General features: G+C 36.6%; 2 protein-coding genes across 3 annotated transcripts in view; one reads left to right on the plus strand and one right to left on the minus strand.

Moving 5' to 3' along the window:
- Nucleotides 1–3,767, plus strand: part of Rarb (retinoic acid receptor beta) — a 331,881-nt gene extending 328,114 nt beyond the window's left edge. For both annotated transcript variants that reach the window (XM_036199705.1, XM_036199706.1), the window contains exons 7-8: nucleotides 422–580; nucleotides 2,351–3,767. In XM_036199705.1, the coding sequence (XP_036055598.1) occupies nucleotides 422–580; nucleotides 2,351–2,547 (356 nt within the window). In that variant the 3' untranslated portion in view covers nucleotides 2,548–3,767. The remainder of the gene's footprint in view (nucleotides 1–421; nucleotides 581–2,350) is intronic.
- Nucleotides 3,741–23,104, minus strand: part of Top2b (DNA topoisomerase II beta) — a 64,351-nt gene continuing 44,987 nt past the window's right edge. Inside the window, exons 26-36 of the mRNA XM_036199704.1 lie at nucleotides 20,563–20,718; nucleotides 20,298–20,381; nucleotides 17,110–17,304; nucleotides 14,981–15,125; nucleotides 14,596–14,757; nucleotides 12,225–12,426; nucleotides 11,269–11,348; nucleotides 9,640–9,750; nucleotides 6,228–6,353; nucleotides 5,216–5,310; nucleotides 3,741–4,304 (exon numbers count right to left, since the gene is read on the minus strand). Of these exons, the coding sequence (XP_036055597.1) occupies nucleotides 4,137–4,304; nucleotides 5,216–5,310; nucleotides 6,228–6,353; nucleotides 9,640–9,750; nucleotides 11,269–11,348; nucleotides 12,225–12,426; nucleotides 14,596–14,757; nucleotides 14,981–15,125; nucleotides 17,110–17,304; nucleotides 20,298–20,381; nucleotides 20,563–20,718 (1,524 nt within the window). The 3' untranslated portion in view covers nucleotides 3,741–4,136. The remainder of the gene's footprint in view (nucleotides 4,305–5,215; nucleotides 5,311–6,227; nucleotides 6,354–9,639; nucleotides 9,751–11,268; nucleotides 11,349–12,224; nucleotides 12,427–14,595; nucleotides 14,758–14,980; nucleotides 15,126–17,109; nucleotides 17,305–20,297; nucleotides 20,382–20,562; nucleotides 20,719–23,104) is intronic.

Here is a 23,104-nt window from a genome sequence, read left to right on the forward strand (position 1 = left end):
AGCTAGAATGATTCAAATCACTGCCTGGGATCCCTCACCATGCCCCTATGCACCTGGTGAGCTGGAGTAAAGTATGGCCCCTTCTTTGTAGTAACCCCTACTGGCTAACCAGAAGCCAACATTAGTTCAAAAGGAATGGCTGTAATTAAGGGGCAGGCTTATCTCTCTGGCTTTCACAGCCAGCCTGCCCAAGGTGCTTTTGTTCAGTTCAATACTGACACCATCTGGTCATGAAAGATAATTCTTGCCTCTGGACCCGAGCAGTGTGCATCAAATGTGCTTACTAAGGAACAACTATCTTCAAGTATCACGGCTTAAAGCAATTGCATTTATTCAGAGGAATGGGAAACAAGAGAGGGGATGGCCAGCAGCTCTTCAGCCTTGGGACACTAAACACTGAATACTTTCTCCTGCTATCCAGACCGCCAGGACCTTGAGGAACCGACAAAAGTAGACAAGCTCCAAGAACCACTGTTGGAAGCACTAAAGATTTACATCAGAAAACGGCGGCCCAGCAAGCCCCACATGTTTCCAAAGATCTTAATGAAAATCACAGATCTCCGCAGCATCAGTGCTAAAGGTATGTCTTCAAGGATGTAGAGGAGGGCAGAGCTTTGCCAGCTTTTGCTTTTTAAAACCCATGTTTTAATCTTAGGAGTCTCATAACTGCGTAAGTTGGAATGTGTATCTCACAGAAATCCAAAGGAATTAAGCATTGTCTGAGCATGCATATGTACACAGTTAAGAGTCCCTCAGGTTTCCTTAGGAAGACATTTTGACACTGTCTCTGGCGTGAGATTAACAGAAGCAGAGAGCAGATGCCACTACCCAGTGAAATTAAGAGATTATTCAGTTTTCAAATGGGATGGCTAGTTAGAAGAACAACTCTTCCAGACAGTGTATGTATTTTTTAAATTATTGTTGGGGCTCGCATGCATGCCCTTGGGGGTTAAAGAACAATTATATGGAGTCCCTTCTCTCTTTCCATCTCTTTGAGCATTCGGGGCACCAACTCAAGCCAACCAGCTTGCCATCTAAGCCATTCCACCATCATCCCCTTTTTCAGAGTGCATATTTAATTTTTGAGTCTATACATCTCATTCCAGCTTCCAGATATCTCAGGTTTCTATACACTCGGCCTGTTTTGTTTTGTTTTCCTTTGAATCCTAACCTCTAGAAAAAAACGAGGAAGACTTGGGGTCACTGTGGCCACAGCGCTGGTGTAGGCAAGTTAACTCCTGCAATTCTGAGTAAAGGAATTCTTGCCTGGCTGAGAGATATAAATATTCTCACCTCATGATTCTCACTCTATGTGGCAACTCATAGGGCAATTATAGGAATGCCTAGAGCCATCTCAGAGCTGAGTGCAGAGGGCTTTTCTATGCAGATGACTCAGCAACTGTTCCTTGTGCCAACTATGCTATTACCTGTCATGTCCTCCCCATTAGCAGACTCCACATGAGGATCTCGGCAAGCCAAGACACAAACGCTGCATTTCAGAAGGTGCTTAAATGCACAGAGAACTTGTTTGACAAGAACTCTCAGTTTTGTTCTGTTTTTTTTCAGTGAGACATTCTAAGTTCATCCCAGCATGGGATTAAGAGAAGCAAAAAGAGACCAATGCTTGAGTACATGTTACTATCACTCTCCATGGATAGCTATGCCAGTGACCTGAGGACTAACAGCCATGTATAGAAATGTCCTAAGTCCTATATTAGCAGAGTCCACCAAAACCCTGGCCACATGGTTATGAAACAGTTTACCTGTTATTTATAGATTTCCATCTAACCAGCTGCATGTAGGGCTGTGGGATCTGCAATAGCATAGAACCATCCAGCACTAGACTGGGTTGCAGAAAACCACTACATGTTGTGATTCCCGCCCATCCTTCTATTGTGGCAACTGCCCATCCCTTCACATATTCTTCTGATCTTCCATCAGGAACTTCTCTTTGTAAATTATATTTACTGAATCTGACTGAAGCACCGCAACTATCCAATTTGTACAGTGCACATTTCCACTGCTTTCCTCAAAGTGAAGACGTGACAAAGCTCCTCTGGAGTACCCAGTCAGTACAATTCCATTCTCAAAGGGAGTGGCAGATCAGCCTCTGCCTGAGAACCAATTTGACTGGGATCTCAGAGCACACCTGACACTGACGTTCTGGTGGCCACTATTCCTACTGTAAACACTCTTCCATGCTCACTTCTAATAAATGGGTTCATTTTCAACAAAGACACAGGCCACTTGATGCCTGCATTCCACAACTCTTTCACACAGCTGAGGGTGAATGTTGGTCCCTTCGTATCTAGCTCCTATCTAACAAGCTTTCTATTATCTCTCGAAAAAGGTGCAGAACGTGTCATTACCTTGAAAATGGAAATTCCTGGATCAATGCCACCTCTCATTCAGGAAATGCTGGAGAATTCTGAAGGACATGAACCCTTGACCCCAAGTTCAAGTGGGAACCCAGCAGAGCACAGTCCCAGTGTCTCACCCAGCTCAGTGGAGAATAGTGGTGTCAGTCAGTCACCACTGCTGCAGTGAGACACTTCTAGCTGCTGCAAACATTCCAGGACCTTCAGTGCCGGAGTGAAAACACAAGGAAAACATTTTTACTGCTGCTTAGTTTTTGGACTGAAATATGTTAAACTCAAAAAGGACCAAGAAGTTTTCATATGTATCAATATATATTCCTTACTGTGTAACTTGCCTAGAAATACAAACTTTTCAAATTCTGAAATTCAGCCATTTCATGCCACCAGAAACTAGTTAAGAGCTTCTATTTTCCTCTCTGAACAGTCAAGATGCATGGCAAAGACCCAGTTGAGATGATTTAGCCCTGGTTAAGTTTCTGAAGACTTTGTACATACAGAAGTATGGCTCTGTTCTTTCTATCCTGTATGTTGGTGCTTTCTTTTGTCTTGCATACTCAATAACCAAGACACCAAGGTTATGGAGCAGACTACTGTACATCACCGTATGTCTTGCTTTCATGAAAAACAAGGCTCACGGTAAGGAACCAGGACCTTTGTACAGTACAGGATAAGACTAAAGACACTCTGGTTTAAGTAATGTGGAAGCTTCTCCTTGCTTTTCGATGCTCTCAAGCTGCATCCTTTCTTTTATGTTGCCCAGATAGAGTATACCACTTCACTGCACTAGCAGAAGAGAATTCTGTATCAGTGTAACTGCCAGTTCAGTTAATCTAATGTCATTTGTTCAATTGTTAATGTCACTTTAAATTAAAAGTGGTTTATTTCTTAATGACACAACTACCGATGAAAAAAGATGCATTTTTACAGTCATGATAGCCTCCAAGGCAAAAACACTGTTCAGTGTTAGTAAGTTTGTTTACCTGTTCACAAGCCATTGGAGAGATATCCCAGGATAATCAGCAGGCTAGTCTGTCTGGACTCTAGTAGCCCAGTGTCCTTCCTGACTCGCGCCTGATCCTGGAATTTCCCCCAGTCTTGACGCTTGAAGGTATGGACAAGTGGCCTCCTCTGGCCTTGTTCAATCACTAGGACGCAGAGTGCCAGCTGTGGTAGCGTGGTTGACAGACTCAAGTGTCAGGTTCTGAGTTCTCATGTAAGCACTAGTGGAATCTTTTGTTTTTGATATATTAATATTAGCAAAAGTCTGTGATGTACCTTCACTGGCTCTGTTTGTACATTGAGATGGTTTAACAGTGCTTTCTATGTTCATATACTGTTTACCTTTTTCCATGGAGTCTCCTGGCAAAGAATAAATATATTTATTTTAAAGGTGTGTGGAACTTTTACTATGTTTCACCTTCAGTAAAGAGTCTGAGAACACAGTTCCATTTTTAATGTTTAAATTTCATTTCAAAAAGCAGGTCTGTAGTCTGCAATCATGACAATTAAAATCAGTGCTAATGCACAGTAATCTATAACAATTCTACAAGCCAATCAGACAACACATGACATTTCAATGAGTAAAAAAGAGCATAAAACTGTGTGTGTAAGAACAAAATGTTAAAAGGCCTACCACAATAATAAAAACCATCAATTACATCATCACATTAAAATAAGCCAGATGTACAAAATTCTGAGACAGAAAAGACAAAGGACAACACAAGATATTTTTGAAAAATGTTCGTGCTCTTTGGGCACTTAATTAAACATTGCAAAATCAACATCTTCTTCTTCATCAGACTCAGCAAAATATTTGACTTCTTTCCTAGCCCGACCAGTCCGTGGCAGAGCAGGTGGTTCAGAAGTGAAGTCTGAGGGGAAGATGTCTACATCTGAATCCTGATCAAAAGATGTTTTCTTCGGTTTCTAGATACCCCCCACAAAAAAAAAAAAAAAAAAAAAAAAAAAAAAAAAACCAAAAGTTAAAAAAATCTCAAAGTTAAGGAAAGCCTATTGTTAAGAACTATTATTCCTTATGTTTACATTTATGGCATATTGACAATAATTATACTTTTAAAATTAGAATTGACATGCTAACTTAAGCCTAAAATGAATTATGGATGAAAGAAACCAGATTAGATATGGTAAGTAATTAGCTACTTTAGGCTCTTGTGTTTACCGAAACATAGCCTCATCAATGCAACATCACTATTCTGAAATTATTTCTTACTCAACAAATACACAAAATGTTCATATTAGACATTTTTCAAGTTGCCCTATTTTCAAGAACATATCAGAATTCACAAAAGCAGAACAAGGCAAATGTGATATATATATACATATATATATACATATATAGATATATAGATATATAGATATAGATATAGATATATATTTAAAATATTTAAAAAGCCACCGACTAGATAAGAGGTAGAAAAGGGAATTGATGAGAAAGAATAATTTATAAAGCTGCAACCATCCATATGCCTATTTTTAAGTTTTAATAGGAAGAGAAAATAATGGCAAGGGGGATGCACCCAAGGCCACTTATTCACTCAAAAAAACAAAGAGTTTCTAAAGGGTCCAATTAATTAGGAACATTAGGCACAAACAACTCAATTTTTAGAAGTCAAATTAATCCAAGTTTATAAGAATATTCTAATATTTAAGTAGCACACAACTACAATAGTTCAATAGATAAAACAGAAGACCCGAAGGGAAGCTGACTTCTAGAGCTCTCACACTGATGAGAGGTGATGGACAGCTCTTCCACAGATTACAAGGGGTGTGAGCACAGGCAGTGCTGACCTGAGCCATGCTGAGGTGCTCTTGCTTACCTTGCTGGCTGTTTTAGCCGGTTTCCTCCCAGGGTTATAATCACCTTCATTTTCTGAGCCAGATGCTTTCCTTTTCTTTGCCCCTCGGCCTTTACCTTAAAATACATGAAAAGAGTTTTCCTCCCAAAGGTCAATGCAACGTAAGATAGGTTCCCAAGTCTTACAGTTATTTCTATACCCAACAGTGGGCCTGCAATTCTACCCTCCTGCTATAAATAACAAACATAAACTTTGATGGCACCATTTTAATTCTGGAATACACATGACTAAAGAGTATTTTAAAAATACATTTAAAACAAGTGAGAAATACAGGAAATATATTTTAAAAAATACATTTAAAACAAGTGAGAAATACAGGAAATATATTTTAAAAAATACATTTAAAACAAGTGAGAAATACAGGAAATATATTTTAAAAAATACATTTAAAACAAGTGAAAAAAATCTTAGAAATAAGTTTCAACCTAGGAACAAAACTTTTTTTTTTTTTTTTGAGCTGAAGATTGAACTCAGGGCCTTATGCTTGCTAGGCAAGCGCTCTACCACTGAGCTAAGTCCCCAACCCAAGGAACAAAACTTCTTACAAGAGTGCTTAAGTTACCTGTCACAGCTGATAAACTCACCTATGTACTGGCCTCCACAGGCTCCATGATAGTTCTCTTAGCTTTCCTCCTATTCTGTTTCTCTGGCCTACATAAAGACCCTGCCTCAGATATACCAAACAAAGGAAGTGAGAGACAGAGGTGGTAGAAACTCAAGAGTTCATTGTAGCATCTTTTAAGCTTATTTTTGGTATATTTACTTAGTCTTGTCAGTGTTTTAACTGATGAGTAGTGTTCTAAACTGCTTTATGTCCTTCACTCTAATGCAGTACTGCTGCATAATGCTAGTTACTGTCATGTGACCCAATTTCAAATAAACTAGGTATTCCATCACTAAACTCAGTAAAACTGAAGAAACTAAATCCTTTCCTTAGAGCACTGTTGAAGTGTTTCACAAAAGCAGTCCTCACCTTTTGGTGTTGGAGCCTTCTTTGGAATGCCAAATTCAGAATCTGAGTCAGAGTTTACAGTCTCTACGACTTTCTTCTGTTTAGGTGCTCTCTTGGCCTTAGGAGCTGTATCTGAAGGTGGTTTACCTATTAAGCAAACATCCTTTTAGTTGGTTAATGTACTATACTTACCAACAAACCAAGCTGAAATGAGTTCTATAACTGGATTTTTTTTTAATTGCTGATTTAAAAAAAAAAATGGTTTCTCTCTGCTTAATGCCAGTATAAAGGCAAAGATCCTTCCATGGATGACAAAAATGAATATTATTCAATTAGGTATAATTTAATTTTTAGGTAATTCAATTTTAAGCAAGGGGCATTAAAAGGAATTAAACAGTATCTTTTAAATATATATTCATGAACAAAAAGTACCTTTGACACACTAATTATAACCACACACTAAGTTCTAGCTTATAAAAATGATTTAGTGGGGGAAAACATTTTTATGGGGGTCCTCAAATAGAACAAATATAAAGCAACTCATTTTCTCCAATAGTTGAAATCCACGTGGAAATATGGAAAGAAACATGAGAATTCTAGGTCAGTAGATGCAAGGGCTCACTTTGCCATACTCTTTTAAAACAAGCCTTTGTCTTCTTTCCATCCGCAGTCCCATGAAGTCACTGTAACTTGTGTCATAAAATGAGTGTGGAAAACAAACGCACCGGCGAGACTGCAAGCGAACTGCAGACTGCTCTGTAAAAACTGAGAAGTGTTGCTGACTTGATGGGAAAACAGAACTGAGTCTCAAGCTGAGATACTCGACGTAATGCCCCTCACTGGCTAATAGCAGGAGGGACAGTTGTCTACGGTAGGGGTGGTCAAAAGCTATGGCTTTTACTCCCTTTGTGTACTCATAACTAACTCTACCTCAGGAACCCAAAGGCAGCTCCTAGCAGGAATGCAGATTCATTTCAACAAGGCAATAGGGACCACAGCTTTCTCTGGTAGTGTTTTCAAGCTTCCGGAAGTTATATGGCACTTTCCAACCCTCCACCAAATGAGGGCAGATATCTAAATATTATAGGATGCCTTTTGTTGCAAAATATTGGAACTACAGAATGTAATGAAAATAGAAATCATGTGACTCGGGGTTAATATAGATAGTTCTAAATGTCCTTCTCTTGAGATACTATCTGTAAATTGTATTTTAGGAAAGAGGCAGAGAAAGAGGATCCTGCCAAGATCGTTGAAGGCAGTTTCCTAGTTCAGCTAACACAGGGCCCATCCAGCTAGTAGAGAAGTAACTAAATGGATTAGATGGAAAATAGTCTCGTCTTTTTGTTAATGTTATACTAACTCATTAGCTTAATGAAGGAAACAGGGTGACAGATTTCAAGAAGGGACACAAGTACTACAGTATTTTATAAGATTCTCACATAAAGACTAAAAGAAAAAGATGTTTTAAAACATTTTAAAAATGTTTTTGATTGCTTAAAAAAACTGACACGTCTGTTTTTCTTTATATGCTCCATGTGCACGCAGTGCCCACATGACCAGAAGAGGGCTCAGATCCAAAGAACTAGAATTACAAGTGGTTGTGGGTCCCTGATAAGCATGCTGGGAAGTGAACTCAGGCCCTCTGCAAGAACAGCAAGTGCTCTTAACCCCCTGAGCCATCTCTCCAGCCCCAAAAATGATGTTTTGAAAGGCAATCATAGAGTTTTCTCAGTTTGAGTTCTCCAGAAGCAGAACCTGACTAACTCCAGGGTATGGGGTCAAGTGTAACAATATTCACGCAGTAGATGATGACAGAAAGAACAGAATTGAGACAAGGAAGAACAGCCAGCCACAGTCATAGCAAGCCAGTCAGTACTCTTGGAGCTTAATTTATCTTCTTGGGGAACTTTAGAGAGCCAATACAACAACCCCAGACTCGGAGAGGCAAGGACACTGAGCTGCTTCTACATCAGCTTTCCTCAATCACTGAGGGAAGGTAGCTGGGGGTGAAGTTAATAGTCCAGCACAACTGCAAAGCCATCAGATAAAGAAATGTAGATATGGCCAACATATCCTAAAGACGTGAGAAGAGCTTGTTATGGGCAGTCACCTAGATTGCTGCTAGGCACGCTTCTCTGAGTAGTCTCGTAGCAGTTCTAGTGAATTCAGATAAAACAAAGACTTTCAAGATTGTCAGGACTGTTATGCTACATTCAACACACATGTGTCTCTATGGTGTATACTACAGATTTTCTTTTCTTTTAGGGAACAGTCCATGTGATTTAATATCTCAACTAGATGTGTATTTTTTAAGTAGATATTATTTTCAAATGCAAAGCACTAATATTAATTTCAAAGAGACCAAGATATATGATTTGCATATTATATAACATTAATGAATCAACTCAGCATTTCATGAACAATCTAAGGCTATGGTGGTGAGAAAAAACTTTGATTCAGAAAATTGTATTGACTAATCCTCCATGTAGGGAGTAGAAGGAAGCAGAACTATCAAATTATAGAATGAAGATAAAATACGTATTCTCTACCCAAACTAACAAAGAGCTTCGTAGGGAAACTATCCTTTGTTATAACTATTTATTCTTGAGGATTTCACATATTTAAATGAAACATGATAATATCCATCTTATATGCCATCTCCAACTTCTGTCATACTCATCTCAGCATGTCCTTCTTCCAGTTTCATTTTTCATAACCCACGAAATCCAACTAGTGCCTATCCTACCAGTAGGAATACCCTAAAAGAATGATCCCCTCCCATGAGGTTATCAACTGCCAAGAGCTCTATAATAAGGGGTACTAGAGAGTGCCCAAATATCATGGGATTATTATTATTATTTTTTTTTTTTTTTTTTTTTTTTGGTTTTTCGAGACAGGGCTTCTCTGTGTAGCTTTGCGCCTTTCCTGGAACTCACTTGGTAGCCCAGGCTGGCCTCGAACTCACAGAGATCTGCCTGCCTCTGCCTCCTGAGTGCTGGGATTAAAGGCGTGTGCCACCACCACCCGGCTGGATTATTTTATAATGACAAAACCTTTATGAAATCATTCCCCTGCCCCACCTCCCTTTCTTTGACTGGTATGCCTCTACCTCCCAAATGCTGGGATTAAAAGAAAGTACCGCCACTGCCTGGCTAACCTGCAATATTAGCATGTTTCACTTCATATACAGAATATGGACTTAAACACTTGAAAGTGGATGGGGGTGGGGAGGGGAGAATGACTGTATTTGTATAATGTATTTTAGCAATCCCTTCACATTATTAGAAACCAAAGGGGATTCTCTTAATATTGGAATAGTAAGTTTCATAGTGAAGTACTCATGCAAATCATTTCAAATTATATTAAATTCCCTTTTACATCAGTCACCCCTACATAGCTTATATAATAACACAAGCAGGTATAAACTACGTACCCTTTTTAGCAGCGACTGTTTTGCTTGGAACTTTATCTGTTTGCTTCAGACCAAATGATGGTGCAAAAACAGAAGCAGTATCTTCTTCATTACTGTCAAATTTAGCTGAATCTAAAAATTTCAAAGCTTTTTTTTAGTAAAGAGACTCTATAAGGACCTCTGAGTAAACTGATTCTTTGATGACTTCTCTTTAGCTAATAAATTGATCTTGTAAGTTTCTATTTTGATCATATAATCCACAATATACAAACAGCTGAAAATAGAAAATATACCAATGTTATATCTCAAAAATGTTAACTTTGTTGTGAAACAATATACAAATGCACATGGCAATGAAAATTAATAATATAAAAGTTAAACATTTAAAAAATAACTGTTCAAAAGTATATACTAGTGATTTGTTTTGAGATGAAGAGATGCCACTGTGATCATGTTAGTATCTATACAAATACTAATGTTAATCCCTCTAGAAAACTAGTGCTAATGCCCAAATCTAAAAGAGCAGTGAGCACTCATGTTTTTAAGCAACAAATCACTGAAGACTAATTTTAAAGTTAAACTTACCTTCATTTTACTTTTTTGAGGGAGGAGACAGGGTCTTGCAATGTAACCCATATTGGCTTCAAACTTACAATCCTCCTGCCTCAACCTCCCAAGTGCTAGGATTATAGACATGTGCCACCATGCCCAGCTTCAGCTTATTTTTGTCCACAAATTAGTTTAACTTAGCAATCAACTCTTCCCTCCCTCAAACCATAGCAAGAATATTTTAAATGGCCTCTGGTACTTAATACTTTTACAACGAATGTTTATACTTAAAGAAAATATACCAAATCTAGATGTGTCTGTAGGAATATATTTAAAATCCAGAACAGAGGCTTGGGAGATGGCTCAGCCATTAATGCCCACAGGAAAGCAAAGGGGGCATATTGTCCTGCTTGAGATCCCAGACCACAAGAGGCAGAAAAAGGAAATTCCTTCTACCCCAAAAACTGAGCAGCCCTGCAAACTGAAATGGCCACTCTCAAGCTCAGGAAGAGACATGCTTCTATATCTAAAGTGGGGAACATCAAAGATGACAGCTGTCATCAGCCTTGGGCCTCACACGCATACATGTGCACACCTTCACACACACCATATACACAATATTTCAGTGACATAAAGATAGTCAGTTAAGTGACCTTAAAACTGTACACACACACACAAATATGCACTAAAAAGATATACCCTTGTTATATTTTCTCCTACAAAAATTTTGTTCTCTCAGCTACAAGAATTTGGTATGACAAATTTGCACCTATCCAGTACCTTTACAGATGTAAATAGAATCACATCAACATAAAAATCAAATTTTGATCTTCTATTTTTTTTATATTTGTCTCATTATTAAATCTGATATGTAGACACTATACTCAGCAGGCTAGCATCTGCCTAGCATGTCTGCTTACATGCTTCCATAATGCTTATTCTAACCAGTCAGTAAGTCTTATCACATTGGGCAAAAAGTAAATCTTCCACTCATGAAAAACTATGCAATTAAATCCTGGCCTAATGGTTTTTCTAGTGTTCTCTCTAACAAGTACAACAATCATATAACAATTAACTAATGAAAAGACTAAAAGAACATACCATCTTCTGACTTCTGAGAGTATGAAGGAAATGAAAAGAGATTCCCAAAATCCTGACTTTTTTTGTCATAGGACGATTTTCTATTAGAAAGAAAATATCACAAAGAGGATATAATCAAAATACCCTACATAATATATACTGCATGATTATAATCAACAAAACTTTAGGTTTTTTTTTTCTTTTCTCTACAACACCCGCACCCTGCCTCTTTCCTCACAAATTTATGTAAGTAAGTATATGAATACAAATATCAGATAAAAATACTGATTTAACATGAAGTAAGAATGGAAACTGGACAATGGTTTAAAGTTATTCAAAGTGTCACTAACTTAATTCTACATTATTAGCAAAGGTCCAAAGAGAAAGGTAGACTCCCTATCATAGAAGGTGGTCATACCATTCCTGACAGCAGACCACAGGTGGGCAGTTACTAGAGATTGGTCAAGTGGCTGGTTATATTGAGTTATAATGTCTTTAAAAACTAAAACTAATTATTAGTTCACAAATCTCACATTCTCCATATTAATGCTGACATTCATCAAAAGCAATAAAGTAATCAAGGACAAATCTACTGGAAAAACAAGTTTCCTAATTCTAAAGAACTAGAAACATTTCCCAAATCAGGAGCTATCCAAATACACTCCACGAGAATGAGATTTTTGTAAACAACATTTTACTGAAACAAACTATACTCATTTACTTACATGTTGTTTGAGGCTACTTTCTTACTACAAGGGCAGCAATGAACAGCTGTTACAAAGCCATATGACAGGGACATAGAAAATATTTATTCTAAAGTCCTTCATGAAAAAGCTTGCCAATCTTACAAGTAACAGCTAGGAAAGAGACGCAGTATTAACAAACTCATTGTCTCATAAAGAAACCTTTAGCTAGAATTGATCATTTCTTGGCACTCATGGTAAGAGCTTACTGGATATCATTGCTGCATTACTTACTCTGGAGTAGCTTTTGATTTGCCTGGAGAAAACGCATACTCATCTTTATCTAAGCCATCTGAAGGAACAAATTCATCTTCCCCATCATTTGCTATGGGAGATGCTTTAACTTTCAGTTCTTCTAAATCATTATTGTCATCGTCATCATCAGCATCATCCTCCTCCTCTTCTGAGAAATCAAAGGTATACTTAGGTCTTTCAGCTAGGAGGAAAACAGAAATGAATGTTAACAGGACACAGTGACATGTATTCATAGTTCCAGATAATTAGTGCCCAGGAGCTGTGGTGCCACCCTGGGTAAAACAGAGAGGGATTCACTCAAGAGCAACAAAAGAATGTGAAAAACTCAAAACCCTAGACTTACCACTTAAAAATTTTTTTAGGGATTTAACTTTATGTTATGTGCATTGGTGTGAAGGTATCTTTTTTGTTTGTTTGTTTGTTTTGTTAAGTTTTTCGAGACAAGGTTTCTCTCTGTAGCTAGCTGGCCTCAAACTCACAGAGATCCACAGAGCCTCTGCCTCCCGAGTGCTGGGATTAAAGGCATGCCCCAGCACTGCCTGGCAAAAGTATCTTTTAAAGTATGCAAGAAAAAGATGAACACTTAGAGAACAAAAAATATGATATCTATCTTACACTTTCAAGGAGGCTGGGACAACACTCTGTATTAGTTAGAATAACATAAACTGAGGGGACTACTTGTTTAAGATGTTGCTCATATTATTCAAAAACCCAGAAAAAGAGATTGGTATGTACTGTGTCACATTTCCCCTGTATGAAGGATTATTAATATAAGATTTCCCATTTCTTTAACTACAAATGACAAAATTTACATTCTTTTAAAAACGCTAAACTTTCTTTTAGCTTGTCTAAGTAAAAATATTCATTTCCCTTTAGGGTTAGTTGTACTGTAAAATTTCTAAGGACCAGCTCAGTTAACAAGTACTGCCAAGTATACAAAAAGCTCTGGATTCCAGTCCTAGAAATATATACACCGGGCATGCTGGTACATGCCTGTAATCTTAACACTGGGTAAGAAGAGTTGGGAGAATAAGAATATCAAGGTCATCCTCAGCTATATAGCAATTTTGAGGCTAGCCTAAAAAAAAAAAAAAAAGGGTAAATTTTCACATGGATAAGATAAGAAACAACTATAGAGAAGGGTATACTGGCATAACGCAAGTAAGTTTTATTTTAATTTCTAGCATGCAATAGAGAGGAGAATTTTTAAACTATTTGAACACAATAATTTCATATTTTACTTTTCATGTATGGAAAAACCTAAACAATTTTTGAAGCATTAATTTTCATGTAACTTAATCCAACTATGTCAATTATTCACCTGTATCATTTATACCTACACCCACTAAGAAAAGTAACTTGCCCACTTAATGAGAGATTCAAAGAATTTAAGACCTGGCATGTAATCAAAAACATTATTTGCCAGAGTTAAACAACCATAAAGTTGTAATGCTCATTTTAATGAATTAAAGCGTAAGAAAATACGAGGAAATTCATAAAACAAACTAATTACATTTTAATTATCTGAGTACTTCCAATTAATGAATATTCAGGGAAGATTAAATCATATGCTAAACAGCAATGCACCAAGAAGAAAAGCTGCTGTAGTCCAACCTTAGCATTATACTTAAAAGAACTGAGTAAAAAGAATCAGAAAACTCAGATATAAGTGGTAGAATATAAACATAGAGTACTTCCAACAGAGCCACCACAGCTGCCAATATTATAATTTTTGGGTTTGGAGTTTGAGGTTTGTTTACTTTTTTTTTTTTTCTTTCGAGACAGGGTTTCTCTGTAGCTTTGGAGCCTGTCCTGGACTAACTCTGTAGACCAGGCTGGCCTCAAACTCAAAGAGATCCACCTGCCTCTGCCTCCCGAGTGCTGGGATTACAGGTGTATGCCACCACCGCCTGGCCTGTTTGTTTACTTTTTAACAAATAGCCCAAAGCTATAGAGGGAACATTATCTAAGCTTTAATAATAAAATGTAGTAAGAGAACATGCTTTGGGGCTGGAGAGATTTCTTAGTGGTCAAGAACACTGGCTGTTCTTAAAGAAGACTCAGATTTGGTTCCTAGCACCCACATGGCAGCTCACACCATAACTCCAGTTCCAGGGGATTTAGCACTCTTGATCTCAGTAGGCATAAGACACATATGCACTGCACAGACACACAAGAAAGTAAAACATTTATATACATAATAAAGTAGATCTTTAAAAACACCATAATTCACTTTGTCTTTCTTTAGAGTGATTTAATACTTTAGTGACACTGATAATACTATTGATGTACTCAATTTATAGGTCAATGATAATATACAATAAAATAAATATAAATTGTATCACAATACCAGCTGCTCTCCTAAGCAAAGAATCTCTTGGAATAACCACAGGTTCTGTTTCTTCCAAGTCACTCTCTGACTTGGACTCATCATCTGACCAAGGGTTCCGTTTCTTCACTTTCTTTGCATTCGGTTTACCAGCTGATGTGGGTGTTTTTCGAACTCTGGTACCTAAAAGCAAGACAATGGTAATATGCATATAAACACCTATTCAAAGTTTTAGCAAAGCTTTTCTATGAAAGGTTCATTATATAATGGTAATATATATATATGAAAACTAAAGGTATTACTTGAACTACTAAAAATCAATCAAAATTAGTAAATTGTAGAAATACCCTATATAGTCCTTTTCTTTCTTATACAAAACATGCACAAAAGCATTCCGATGCCTTACCAGGCTCCTTTTTCTCCCTTTTGGGTTTGGGACCTTTATTTACAGGAGCCGATGGGGTCAATGTCTCTTCTCCTGTACCTTCTACTGGTGTTCCACTAAATTCTTCATCAAATTCTACTTTCACTACTGTGGTATCAGGATCACCCTATGTGTAAAAAACAAGCCAAATCCAATCATGAGCAAAAGTCAATCAGCAATGCATATTTTAGAGATACAGTTTCACTCAACAGTTTCTTCATACCAAGTAAGGTTTTTTTTTAATGTGTTCCACTTGAAACATGTTTTATTTCATTTACCTGTTTCAAATATCACTGCTTATAACCCTAACATTCTGATATACTCAGTGAGATGATAGCCACTTAGAGAAAAATCATAAAGAATAAGATAGGTTCTTGGTTGTCAAAGGAACTATGAAACCAGTAGCTAAATACTCTAAGTTACCCACAGAATCAGTGCCTACACCTGAGGCTCCTACAGACTAGAAAAACGTTCTCAAATTACTGAAAGAAAATGAGCAACATATACATTTTGTGAGGTACTGTAAGGCTGTCTGTAACCCAAAGTTCTCAGTAAGGACAGGGGACCGGTAGGTGGGCACACTGGTTCATACAACACAAGTTGAAACTGAGGGGATGATAGCAGTGGCTCAAGGGAATGTGAACAACTCTCCTTAAGGAGGTCAGGGAACGCCCCAGGGGGCTTTCTGGCTGACTTCTGGAAGAATCACTAAGTTTGCCAGGTGGGCAGAAAAGTGGTGAAAGCGGGGCCTCAAAAAATGAGCTAGTTTCAGCCATGCAAAGCCTGAGGGGCTTTGGGCATCTGGTGACTCCATGAACACAGGAGCCTGGACATTATAGCTGAGACAGATTTAAGAGTTACTATCTTAAGTGGGCAAAGCTCAGGGCAGACAGGGATGAGGTTTTTTTGTTTGTTTGGTTGGTTTGGTTTGGTTTGGTTTTGGTTTTTCGAGACAGGGTTTCTCTCTGTAGCTTTGCGCCTTTCCTGGACCTCGCTCAGTAGCCCAGGCTGGCCTCGAACTCAAAGATCCGCCTGCCTCTGCCTCCCAAGTGCTGGGATTAAAGGTGTGCACCACCACCGCCTGGCTTGTGGGATGAGGTTATTGACATTACATCAAGTAGAAAAAAAGAACGATAAGAAACTAACCTAACAAACAACAATAGAAAAGGACAGAGGCTACTGAACTAAGGGGAAAGCCAAGTATGGTAAAGACACAGGCTAGAGGAAGGTCATGTACACCTCAGTCATCAGACAGTCTGCCTAATGTCAAAATGCTCCTATGTTTCAAATTGCTTCAAATATTAGCTCTGCACAGAAAAATAAAAATTTTAAAAATTCTGACCTATAACTCCAACTTAGACTCATTTCCCTAGTGACAAAGAGCCTGTATTCTCAGCTTTGTACTGGATATATCTGCATCCATATTCCTTGGGCTGTAAAACAAACTGGTCTAGACCATTATCCTCTATAAGACCATCATACATCCTGCTTTCTTGGCTCTGAACATTCATTCTAGTCTTTACAACTGGCTAATCCTGGCTGATCCTACTCGAGTGGATAAATTTCACAATTATTTAAGTTCTTGCTAGTAACTGTCAGTGCCAATGCAAGATGTGCTTAATAGTGTTTAACAAAAAAAAATGAGATTATATAAAAGGATGTTACTTTGAAAACCTAATAAACCTTATTTTCTGCTTAACGCTCCCTTAATTAGTCATGATACAGAATTGTTATTTATAAAGTTGATAGTTTTTTGTGTGGTTTTTGTTAAGACTTAATTTAGAAAGACATTCAGTAGAGTGTTTCTCTCTCATTCTGAACACTGAATTTAGGCCAGGCCCCTGTAGTCCTAATATACTCAGGAGACTGAGGCAGAAGATCAATGAAGCCCATGAGTTTAAGGCCAAACAGAGGGTATAAGAGGGTGGGAACAAAACTGAACTAAGCAAGTGGCTCTAAACACATGTGTGGCCTCTGACCAACAGAGTTCTTCCACAGCTCACCTGCCCTCACAGAAAGAATGTTTCCTATCACATCAATACACATTACAAATCATAAAGCATGATTAAACCTGGAGTCTACCAAAGAGCTGATACAGGAATATGTGATACCTTCTTCTTCTTCAGCAATTTCCTGCTGGCATCTGCCTTCATAGCAGTAATTTCAGGAACAATTCTTCTCCCATAAGGTGATGGCATTGTCTCCTCCAGCTGAAGTTTCTTTACCTTAGGTTTGCCAACTTTACCTTTTATTGCTTTTCCAGACATTCCTGCCAGAATATCTTCTCGTTCTTGTGCTTCCACTTTCTGAAATATGGGGGAGAGGATATATAAACAACTCTTTACAAAAAACAATCACTATTGCATAAGAACCTGAAATAAATTTTATTCATTGTTAAGAAACAAAGCTTTCTTTCCATCTGATCTAATCTGAAACAAAATAATGGGAAAAGAAGAAAAACATTTAAGTCAGAAGACGTGAGTTTTAATGCTAATTCATGTACATAGCTTCTTACTCTTAATACGATATGGTAACAGTAACTAGTGAAGTGGTCCTTTATAGACTCCTGACCTGGTGTCATCAGAAATCACAAACACAGACAGAGGCAGTTCTGTTAGAGTAGGAAGCTGAGCTGGAGAGATGGCTCAGCTGCTAACAGCACTTGTTGCTCTTATGGAGGACTTGGGTTCAGTTCTCAGCACCCACACAGTAGCTCACACCCACCGCTAACTCCAGGCTCAGGGGATTCCACCCTCTCATGACTTCTTCAGGCACCAAGCACACACATGATACACAGACATACATACAGGAAAAACACTCAGATGCCCAGTAAAGTAAAAATAAATAAATCTAAAAAAAAAAAAAATTACAGTATGAAGACATTCATTTCCATTGCTTTAATCATAATAATGATCTAATTAAGTAAGAAAGTAAAAAAAAAAAAAATCCCAAGACATTGAAGTTATGGGGTTTGTTATCAAAATAAATGAATATATAACCACAATTAATGTGACAGACTCTAAATTCTAGAAAATGATTCTTTCTAATAATTAACATGTTTGGAAAGATGCAAAGGAGAGTGGCATCTTTTTTTTTTTTTTTTGAGCTGAGGATCGAACCCAGGGCCTTGCACTTGTGAGGCAAGTGCTCTACCACTGAGCTAAATCCCCAACCTTGAGAGTGACATCTCTTGAAAGACTTTTTTTTTTTTTTATAGATTTTGTTTAATAAACGTTTACAGATATGATAGGTTTTGAAATCAAATACATTGGAATCTAATGTTGATACATCTACTTACTAACTATATATTCTTAATAAGCAACAGATAATTGTCAAGGGCACCTGCCATGTGGCAGGCTTTATAAACTCCTATTGGATCTGTTTTGGGGGATGAAGAAAAAGGCTTGGTTGATGGAGATGACTGACTGTTTTTAATCACATCAACAGAACTCTTCTCTAAGCAAGTCCTCCCACTTCTCCAGGCTCTGAACCCTTATATGTAAGGATAACCTCTTTCATTTCAGAGTTACATGTAATCCAGTACCAGCATACAGGTATGTACAATTGATGGTATCACAGACTTTGAAGAATGCAGAGTCATGAAATTTAAGTCTAAATGTTCTTAGTTATGGAAAAAATACTGTAATCTTGGGGCTAGAGAGATGCTCAATGGTGAAGAACATGGGTTGCTCTTGCAGAGGACCCAGGTTCAATTCCCCATCACCCATAACATGGTTCATAACCATCCATAACTCCAGTTCCAGGGATCTGATACCCTCTTCTGAATTCCATGGTGTATGCATATGGTGTATATACACACATGCAGACAAAACACTCAAGACACATAAAATAAAATTATAGGCGCCTGTGGAGGCCAGGGGGTATCTAACATGAGCTGTAGAACTGAAATGGGACCCTCTGAAAGAGCAGCAAGGACTCACAGTTGCTGAGCCATGTCTCCAAGTCCCCATATCTAGAATTTAATTTGTTTGAATATCACTAATTACCAAATAATAAAATGACAAATTAAAAGCAAAAAGCAACACTGGGGGGGGGGGGGCCTGAAATTGCTTTGAATGGTAACTTTTAGCTCTAGATCTGGACTACCGAAGAAAGCACAAAATGGGCATGTTTCACTTTTCTAGCCAGCAATCATATTTACAGCAGTATCAGAATTATAACAATAGTAATCAGACACAATAGTTTTCTTTTCTATGTATGTTTGTTCACTTTTATGAAAAATAATGTTTTGTATGTATGGTGATGGTGATATGAGGGAACCTAGCTAGGGTCTCACTCATGCTAGGCTAAGTGCTGTATTACTGAGCATAGCTACAACTCATTAGTGTTTTCTTAACATATAAGCCAGCAGAAAGAAAATATGCCTCTAGTTAAAAAGAAAATCTAATTAATGAATTAAGTCAATGTACACTATGGTACTTAAAAGATCACAGAAGGAACCTGCAACAACAGCACTAAAAAACTTCAAAAATCCCAGCAGGCAAGGATTATAATACACTTGTTCCAACAAACTCTAATTGTAACAGGAGCCATGGGCAGGAAAAATAAATGATGAAATAATAATAATGTAATGAATGAACTGAAATAGTGAAGTAACTGAAAACGTAGCACCATGCTATAGTAGTGGCTGTCAGCCTTTGGTAATCAGATGTTCACTCTGCTGCCATTAATTTAATTCTAGCACTTTAAAAGGCAATTTTAGAAAGGTTTACATTTTAAATCTTCTCTCTACTTTTACTTTTTAAATTAGAACTCCACTAACATAAAAACATTGAAATTTCTTATAATCTAAAGGAAGTCAAAATACCTATATTCAATCATATCCATAATTGGCCTTACCTCTTTTCAGGAAAATGTCAAATTAAATCAGTTAGCACACTCAGAAGTCAGGTAATAAAGTTAAATCAATAGAAAGCAATAGGATTTAATTTATTCTAAATTGAAATCTGTAGCATTCATATTCATCCACGCTAGAAACAGCTTTTCCTTAACCTCTTAGAAGTAAAGCTAGCTTAATCTTAACTTGGATTATAAATTCAATAATAAAGAGTTAAAGAAAAATTCTGAAGTAATTAAAATAAAAAGGAATTTTCATTATTATCTCAAAAAATTATTTTTCCAAATACATTTTATTCATTTTTAAAGTTATTATTCATTTATCAGGGCTGAGGATTGAACTTAGGTCTTGCACATTCTAGGCCAATGTATTCCCATTGAGTTAGGCCAATGAACTCCCATTCCCAGCCTGAAAGATATATTTAATGGAGATTCAACATACATCCAGTTCTTCAACAAATGCTGCTAAATCTTCTTTCCAAAGATCTGAAGGAGATTTCCTTTTGAGATCATTAACTTCTCGCCCCTACAATTAAAAGAAAAGAAAAGAAAGAAAGAAAGAAAAAAGAAAGTAGTACTTAATTTAACATTTAATAGTTTTTAAATGTGGAAAGGATAAATCAAAATACTTAGTTTTGGAAAAATAAATCAAAGATATGGATAATACTGAAATAGTTCCAAATTATTTAACCCACAAAAGTTCATACTTTTGTATCTCTCTGCTTAATGAGTTCTTCAACTTTTTCTTTAGTAAGAGACCATAGAGACATATTTAAAATATAATTAAAATCAGGGCCTGAAGGAGTTCCTGAGTCAGAGGAACTATCATCATGTTGGTTTTGTGTGTCTTCCTCTTCTGCTGCCTGTAAAAAATAACAAACTTCATATTAAAGTCCATTATAGTATCAAGTCAGCATTTAACTTCATTGAATATTAGGCTTAAATGGTATACTGTTAATGCTACACCTTCAGGGTGGTAGGAGTTATTTAAGATTAACATCAAGGTTGCCTATAAACCCTATGTCCTATGATTAAAAAAAAAAGCTTAAGATTTTCTTAAGATATTCAATAAAATCTTCAAAAGGAATAGTATATTTTATCCCTACTTAACTCAGAAATTTGATGAAAAGTTAATTGCTTTCCTAAGTCCCAAACTAAAAAGACACTGTACCTTAAAATTATTAAATAAAATGTTTTGTCAGACTTTTATACTGATCAGTAAATGAACACGAAATCATTAATAAATCATTTATAAAAATGTCTCAATAGTTGTAAAAAATAATAGGCTATATTTACTAAGGACGAATTTTAATAAAAATTCTCTATAACCATAGGGATTATTCAAATGAGAACTTAGAAAATAAGTTGAGTGAAGACTAAGTTGATGATTTAAGGTGGAGAGATTTTCTGAGATTTTACTCATGATAACTGCAATGTAAAGGGGCCTCTTATGCTAATATTATGTTTCAAATTACAATGAATTCAATAAAAAGTAATTTTAGGTGCCACTGCCTTCAAAGGCTTAAAAAACAAAGACATTAAATAAAATTGAATTAAAGTTGTTTAAGACATTCAGACAAAAATGACAAAGATACTTTCACAAGCTAAATGTTTAAAAACAAATCAGCTTTTACAATTAAAAATGTTGAAAGAAAATAATGTATCCCTACAAAGTTAGGTATGAGTGCACTTTGGAAATAAAATGATAAAAATTAAAAGTGTAAATCAAGATGCTTCGTGACACAAATAAAAGTATAAACTCCATTAAAGAACAGTTGATAGAGGATTAGTAAGTGCCAGATAACAAACTATAGACTGCTCTAGTTTTAAAAAATTCCTCAAGAAACTGTGTTTCTGTGGAGCTATGGAGCAACTGGGTTATCAGCCCACTGTGAGGTACTAGAGCACAAAACAATACTGCTTAAAACTCCTACTTCAGAAGTCCACTTGGTATGGTTTCATAACACTAGAAGCATTATGAATGAGTACTCTAAGAATGTGCGTATTTCACTGTTAAAAAGAAGGGCACTTTTAGAAATCGATAAAAAGAGAACTTTTCCATGTTTAATGATAGAATAATCTTCTAAGTAGTGGTTTTATAATTAATTCTCTCTCTCTTCCCCAACACTCTAGAGGTTCTGTCTGGAAAGAGCCTCTCCTTCTGGTACCTGAACTCCTTACTCCCTTCAAGTTACACTTAGCAACAATGATGCAAAAATGTTTATAGTGATAATGTAAGCTAGCTTTTACCCATAAATTCTGCTTCCACCAGAAGGGTATTCCAAAACTAAGACACCCTTATATTTAAAACTGAATGTGCACTGAATTCACTAGCTTATTAGGCAACTTTTTAAAGATATAGTTTAAACCAGCAATGACACAAAAGTCCGAGCAGGATATAAAGCATAATTTGGAGTTCAGTACTACAATAAATCATAGTAAGATGAAAGAATGTGCTCCATTCATCATATTTGTAAAAACTGTCCATTGTGTCCTGTCCTACTTTATTCAAATGATATATATCTATCATCTTGATATTACATAACTTCTTCCATTTTACTCACTTTAATATATTATATTTAATTCAAAATTGAGAAGAGCTTCATGTAAACAAAAGAAATATTTCAATATAATTTGATGGAAAATACAAAAAAATTATGGTTAAGAATTCTAAAGTGCAGGGAAATTTAGCATCAGTTTACAGTATACCACACAGTTTTAACTATTTTATGTTAACATCACTATCTTACATATTCAAATCTATTTCAATATCTAAAAATATTAACCATTGCATTTTTTTAAACTTTTCTACATCTCTGTTCTCAATCACAGTGTTGTACTGCCCTTTAAAATTGCCTTTTTTAAAAATCACAATATTAAGACACTAATTCTCGAGGGGACTCTTAAAGTTTTAATATTTCATTCATTGAATTAATATACTACTTTATTATCTGAAATGGACAACTTAATTATAGTGTTTAAATTTCAGACCAAAAATCTAAACACAGGCAGAGCACATGCTTGGTGTCAATGGTATCAAAGAACATTTGTCTCTCATTTTCCCAGCCCCGACCATAACTAGACTAGGCAAGTGGTGACCAGATGCCACAGTATCACCACAGACTGGGCAATGGAATGATTTTGAGGCCTCCCAGTCTGGCTCTCAGATAGTATGTCCCTCATTGAAACCACCATGACCAATTAAGCTCTTACTGGCAGACTTAAAGGAAAGATCAAGGAGACTGAGCT

This window comes from Onychomys torridus, chromosome 9 (assembly GCF_903995425.1).
Source record: "Onychomys torridus chromosome 9, mOncTor1.1, whole genome shotgun sequence".
NCBI classification, from domain to species: Eukaryota; Metazoa; Chordata; class Mammalia; order Rodentia; family Cricetidae; genus Onychomys; species Onychomys torridus.